This window comes from Actinia tenebrosa, unplaced genomic scaffold (genome assembly GCF_029948245.1).
Source record: "Actinia tenebrosa isolate PJP-AT-01 unplaced genomic scaffold, QUT_ActTen_1.0 PGA_scaffold5__44_contigs__length_20552954, whole genome shotgun sequence".
In the NCBI taxonomy this organism is placed as follows: Eukaryota; Metazoa; Cnidaria; class Anthozoa; order Actiniaria; family Actiniidae; genus Actinia; species Actinia tenebrosa.
The window spans coordinates 17,015,644-17,022,206 of record NW_028292582.1 but is presented as its reverse complement, the minus strand read 5'-3'; the positions used below and the strand labels follow the sequence as shown (position 1 = coordinate 17,022,206).

Genomic DNA, 6,563 nt, shown 5'->3' with positions numbered 1-6,563 from the left:
TCAATACAATCATTGAAACGTGAAATAAAGCCACGAAATTTTACCCGATCATTTACCCGATCACCCGGGTCGATTGCCGAAAGAAATCCGTTGAACTGGTGTACAGTGAGCTCCAAGTACGGGTCAGAACAAGCGAGGTAGTATGTGAATACAGGCAAATTTCATGGCTTAAAGACGCGAAGATTAATCTCTAATGCGACTTTCTCGGTTCTATAGGGATGTGAGAGAAGGGTAATGACTAAAATTTGGCGCTGGAAAGAAAATTCGAGGTTTCAAAGACCCGTGATGGTTCGCTTTTGGGACTCGAGTTTCCAACCTTCTCTAATTTCTTACTGGTGGGAAAAAAAATCTTAAAACGGGCTAAATTCAAAAAATAACCACGCAGAGCGAAAGAAGTGCTATTTCTCAATGATCGGGTAAAATTTCGTGGCTTTATTTCACGTTTCAATGATTTTATTGAAATTTTTGATGAATCTCCATACATTTCCTTATAACAGTACACCACAGAAACCAAGCTTGGGCTACCTGTGGTTTAGCAAGGGCGTAATAGACTCTTATACGTACACATGTATGTCGTGGTACATGCGTTCAGCTTCATGCTTGAGTAATGAGACAATGTTCTTTTCGGTAAGCTTATGTAGCAAATATATTTATTACGTTAATGATAAAAGGGTAAATTTGACAACTTGAAAAGATGAAAAAACTTACTGACGTTTCGGACGCTAGTCTTTACTCCGACGAAAGACTAGCGTCCGAAACGTCAGTAGGTTTTTTCATCTTTTCAAGTTGTCAAATTTACCCTTTTATCATTACTGTTTCATTAGAAACACCGACGCAGCTCACACTAGTTTTTAGCTAGTTATCTCTATTTATTACGTTATTAAGAAGCAAAATCTACAAATTATTCGTGCGTGGAGAGGTTAGAGTTGCAACTGGGGAGAACTGGATTAGGCTAGTGGGGTTAGTCCTTCAAGACAAAGTTTTTATTTTGATATTTGAAATTTCATTTTATCGATCTTGCATTACATAGTTTATTTCATTTAACCTGGTTACAAAGGTGATGAAGATTTGGTATAAAATTAACACTTGTGCAGCTGGAACAAAATATTCAAAAAAAACAGGTCAAAAGTCCTGAAACTTTCGAATTTTGTTCTACTTCATATTCCTGAAGATCAGCCAAGGTTTCGAAAGTTTGATATTTGAATATCAAAAAGTAGATGAAACAAAAAACTTCTTGTTCGATTTGTCTTTAAAACTTCCGGTATCTTAGAAACCTGGGCCGGTATTTTCTTTTAAATACTGCTGCATCCTCTACTTCTTTCTGTTCTTTTTCTTTCTCTTTTTCCTCTTCCTCCTTTTCTTCTTCTTCTTTTCCTTCTTCTTCTTTTTCTTCTTCTTCTTCTTTTCCTTCTTCTTCTTTTTCTTTTTCTTCTTCCTTTTCCTTGTTCTTGCTGTTGTGGGGTTTTACGGGTGCTTTTGCTTTCTCTTTGGCTTCCTTGGCTTCTTTCTCTGCTTTCTCTTTGGCTTCTTTCTCTGCTTTTTCCTTGGCTTCTTTCTCTGCTTTTTCCTTGGCTTCTTTCTCTGCTTTTTCCTTGGCTTCTTTCTCTGCTTTCTCTTTGGCTTCTTTCTCTGCTTTCTCTTTGGCTTCTTTCTCTGCTTTTTCCTTGGCTTCTTTCTCTGCTTTCTCTTTGGCTTCCTTCTCTGCTTTCTCTTTGGCTTCTTTCTCTGCTTTCTCTTTGGCTTCTTTCTCTGCTTTTTCCTTGGCCTCCTCCTCCTTTTCCTTATTTTCTTTTTCTTCTTCATGGTCCTTTTCTTTCTCCTCTTTTTCCTCTTCGTTATCTATTTCCTTCTCTTCCTTTTCTTTTTCCTTTGCATTTTCCTTTTCTACTTTTTCATTCTCCTTGTCTTTTTCCTTTTCTTCCTTTTCTTTCTCCAGGTCTTTTTGCTTCTCGATCTTTTCTTTTTCTTCGTCCACTTGTTTCTCCTCCTTTTCCTTAGCGCGGTCTTTCTCTGCTTGTTCCTTTTCCTTTTCACGATCTTTTTGTTCCTGGATCTTCTCTTTTACCTTGTCCTTTTCATTCTCTATCTTCTCTTTCTCGTGGCTTTCTTCTTTCTCTTCTTTTTCTTTTTCTTTGTCTCCTTGCTTTTCTATCTTTTCCTTTTCTTTCTCTTCCTGTCCCTCCACTTTCTCATGTTCCTTTTCCTTCTGGTTTTCTATTTTCTCTTTTACTTCCTCCTTCTGTTCCTCTACTTTTTCTTTTACTTCAGCTTCATCTCTGGCTGGTTTTGCCTTCTGCTCCTCTTCCTCTTCTTTTTCGTTTTCGTTCTCTTCTTTTTCCTCCTCTTTCTCTTCCTCTTCTTTATCTTTTTCAACCTTTTCCTTGTCTTTTTCTTCGTTTTCTTTGTCTTTTTCTTCGTTTTCTTTGTCTTTTTCTTCGTTTTCTTTGTCTTTGTCTTCTTTTTCCTCTTCTTTCTCTTCCTCTTCTTTATCTTTTTCGACCTTTTCTTTCTCTTTTTCGATTTTTTCCTTTTCTTTTTCTACTTCAGCTTTGGCTTTCTCAACTTTTTCTTCCGCCTTTTCTTCTTTCTCTTCCTCTTTGGCGTTGTGCTTTCCTTTTTCCTTTTCTTCTTCAACTTTCTCCTCTTCATTTTCTTCTTTCTCTTTAGCCTTCTCCTCCTCTTCTTTATCTTTGTCTTCTTTTTCTTCTGCTTTCTCTTCCTTCTCCTTTTCTTCTGCCACCTTTTCTTCGACTTTGTCAACCTTTTCTTTCTCTTCCTCCAACTTCTCTTCAGCCTTCTCTTCATTGACTTCGTCTTTATCTTCTTTTTCTTTTTCCTTGTCCTCCTCCTCTTTCTCTTTGTCTTCCTTCACCTCTTCCTGTTCCTCAGCTTTTTCCCGTGCTTTGGGTTCATCTTGTCTCAGTAAGTCGTCCTGATCATCTCCCCACAAGTCATCAATGGTGTCGAAGAGATCTGCCAAGAAAAATATAAGATGTTGTTCATGATTTGCCTATATCCGATTAAAAGAAGTACAAGTAACATAAGATATATTATTAGGGAAATCACAAAGTAGTGACAACGAAACAAAAGAGCAACGAAAATATAAAAACTTTACGCATAAATTAACAAGAAAAAATGGGGAAAATTGCTTTTAGTAATAATAATAATAAATCATACAAATCTTTATTGTGTGACTAATAGAATTTATTTTTTTCCAATTAGACTCATACAAATCTATATGTCAGTAAGAAGTAGTCGGCCTCATGGTCTATTGCGTCGTAGACCACGAGAAGTCTAGTCTCCTACGCACCCGCTATTAGTGTCGTCACGCAACGCTCACTCCCCTAAATAGGAAACTAACCGAGGTCTTGCAAGATGCTTTTTTTAAAATCGGCTCGAAAGGGATAGGATAGCTAGTCAGCGGCAGCTCAGGGAATATGGGAGTCTCCTGGAAATATATCTCGCCAAAATATCAGTTTTCAACCCTCTATGATTTTATATCTGAGTTAACTGACTGTCGATTTAATTATATAGAATAACTATTTATCATAATCCATAATCCAATTATCAATAAAATACCTATATTTCTCCTTTTCGAAAAACTGATATTTTCACATGTGAAAATAACATGTTATTTTCACATGTGAAAATATCGTTTCCATGTGTATTTAAGCTATCAGTTTACAAATAAAAACTTTTTATAATAATAAAAAGCTTGTTAAGTTGATTTTATGGAAAATTATATAGTAAACAGAATGTTACATGAGCGCGCGGAGATAGGAAATTTTTCTTCTCGTGTTGAAAATCGCTCACTCGTGAGAGATCTTTTCAACACTCGAAGATAAATTTCGTATCTCCGCGCGCCCATGCAATATCCTCTATTACTCATGAATAAGTTTATTTTGTTATAGTCACTTTAACAGGAGGAGAGCTTTTCAAGCTCCAAAACTTCTGAAGAACCAAAGTTTGTTATTCCATAAAACACTATAATTTTATGCTTAAAAGTCAGACTTAGATACTCTTTCATTCTTATAGAAAACATTGCAAAAGTTTGCTTTTGGGTACAGACTTAAAATAAAAATCAACTAGACACTCAACATGTAACGTTTAGAACGCTAAGATTAAATTTCATTTTTATATTTTTCTGTTTTTCTGTTCAAAATGCAGTAAATTTACTTTAGGAATCAAATTAATATTATAGAATAGAATTTCTCTAAACAAAACTTGGGTTTTTTGTTTTGTTCTAGAAAAATTCTGTGTAAACAATGATATTAGTCGTCATCTCTGAAGCATTTTACGCTTCTTACTTTCCTTAGCGTTGTTTTCTCCGCCTCAGCAATTCTTTAATTAGTTATGCGACTCGCACTTATACAAACACAAAGAACGCTTATTTGATAAAGCACCAAAAACACTCTAATATTTCAAAAAATGTTTGTAAACCATTTCATTAAAAAATTTTGAAATAAGAAATACTCAAAAAAATAAAATAAAATAAATAGAACAAAACAAAAACAAATTAACACCGTTCATCGGACACAGTGACCTCGTGACTACACAATCTAAAATATTACATTTTTCTGCTTCAATAAAGCCATACGCACTAATATTGCCACATATTGCTCAGTTTGACTGCATAAAGTTTCAAGCATTTGTACGAAATGGCAATCTCCTACACTTTACATTAATTTTTTTACTTTAGCGTAACATATAAATATTTCCGAGAAAAATTTATGAGTAAAAACAAGAGAATCAGTTTTGAAAAGTATCTACTGATTAATTATATAATTAAACCTTCTTGTCAACCAATTTAGATGTTTTATTTGATTTTTTTTTTTTAAATTTAATTTAATTTTAAACAATATTCTTATATCTATCAGATTGTTTAGTTCGTCAGACTTTCCTTATTTCCAAATATATATTCTTTAATTATTATTGCTATAAATTGATTACTGTTTCTCTATTTTCGCACGATTGTTTCCTTCTTTTTTCATAATTGTGCTAATCGTTAACAGAGTTTTCCCTATCCTTCTTAAATCAGAAATGACACTTTAGATTGAGCAGATTCTTTAAAGCAATTTATCATTACTTTCATCTAGGATCAATTTACATTTTTTGGATAAAATCATAAAATTGCAAAATAAACTCCACGCATGGTGAAATTATCGAGTACTGCTCAAGAACTTAATAAGGTCCACGAGGTAAGTACCAGGAACTAATATAATATACCGACAATAAAAAGCAAGGACTGAGCTTTTCTATCATAAGTTTGAAAATCTCGTAGCGATTTTGTCTTCATTTGCGCATGACTCAGTTTACTGACAAACACCCCAAAACAAAATAAACTTAATAAATAAAAAATTCCAAAATCTCAAAATATTAGATAAAACCAACAAAGTGCTACCAAGAAAAAATTATCTTACCTTCATTTTGCCTTGAAAAAATAGAAGGTCTACCTGCCACGTAGGCAATTAAAACGATGAGAAAAATGAGCGTCTTCATCTTGTACAAAGCTTTGAGGAGCTGTGTTCACCTTGAGCTGCAGAGGGCGTCTTGCGTTTCCTAGCTTTGCAAGAGCCATTATAAGTAAATAAATTATTCTAAACTCTTAAGAATTGTTTTGTTTGTGAACATCTCTGAGGCGTAAAGGTTTATTATAGAATGATAATTTGTTCAAATCAGACTCTTAAACTTACTATAAACCATGCTATGTTTTAGTATACTTTGCATTTTGGGTTGAGAAAGTTATTATTTTTTAGATTATTTTTTATTGATTGCTCAGGATTTATCATCCATTTAGAATATTGGAATCTAAGATCTCACAGCGTCTTTGGTTCAGCGTCGCTTGAATCTAAAGAAAACCATGCTTTGAAAAGGTGCTTAAGATATTTCGACTCAGATCAATGATCTTGGTGCCTTGCCCATTATTTCCAATTTTTCAGGCAAAAATTTCTAATTTCCAAAACCCCATTGCTTAAAAAATCAGAACTCTAATTTTTTCCCTCACTGAAATTGAAAAAAAAATGTTGGTTGAATTTTAGTTTTTCTTCCTATTTAAATTATCGAACTGATTTAGGGTCAAAAAGAATTTTTTTGTTGAAACCAACTGAGTGCGGTTTTCCATAATCATCAAAGCGTTGAAACCACAAACAAACTCTGAAAACTAGACTCAGAATGCACAACACAAACTGATTCTCTACCTAGCTGAAATAAAGCCATATACATGCTTATAAATCACTAGAAAATAATTTCATCGCAAATCAAGTTAAGAAATAGCTAAAAATATCCCTAGGATCTGCGAGGTTTCACTGTTAACCACACCTGTTGATACTTCTAGATAAGGCAAGCATATTGGTACTCGCCCAGGCATAGCTTTACGTGATATATTCAAGGCTTACATTTCTTTGAATGCTTCATTGGTTTAAGACATTATATTACGAAGGACGCTTTCCTTTACCCTGTCTAATTTCGGTATTTTGAATGATTTTTGATAAACGTTGTGACTTAACTGACAGAATTAAACAGTACCAATCTTTTATAAGAGGAAGAAACATCAAAGAAAGAAA

General features: G+C 33.9%; 1 protein-coding gene across 1 annotated transcript; it reads right to left on the bottom strand.

Annotated features, from left to right (window-relative positions):
* Nucleotides 1-848: 848 nt before the first annotated feature.
* On the bottom strand, nucleotides 849-5,578 carry LOC116286311 (uncharacterized). The gene is made up of 2 exons (XM_089037863.1): nucleotides 5,421-5,578; nucleotides 849-2,973 (listed from the first exon to the last, which is right to left on the bottom strand). The coding sequence occupies exons 1-2, from the start codon at nucleotides 5,497-5,499 to the stop codon at nucleotides 1,250-1,252; spliced, it is 1,803 nt and encodes a 600-aa protein (XP_088893989.1). The 5' UTR covers nucleotides 5,500-5,578; the 3' UTR covers nucleotides 849-1,249.
* Nucleotides 5,579-6,563: the final 985 nt, after the last annotated feature.

Bases quoted from the DNA above. Each gene is read 5' to 3' on its own strand.
- LOC116286311 (XM_089037863.1), bottom strand. From the start codon at position 5,499: ATGAAGACGCTCATTTTTCTCATCGTTTTAATTGCCTACGTGGCAGGT. The intron at 2,974-5,420 runs GTAAGATAATTT...TTTTCTTGGCAG, and splicing joins TTTTTCAAGGCAAAATGAAG to ATCTCTTCGACACCATTGAT.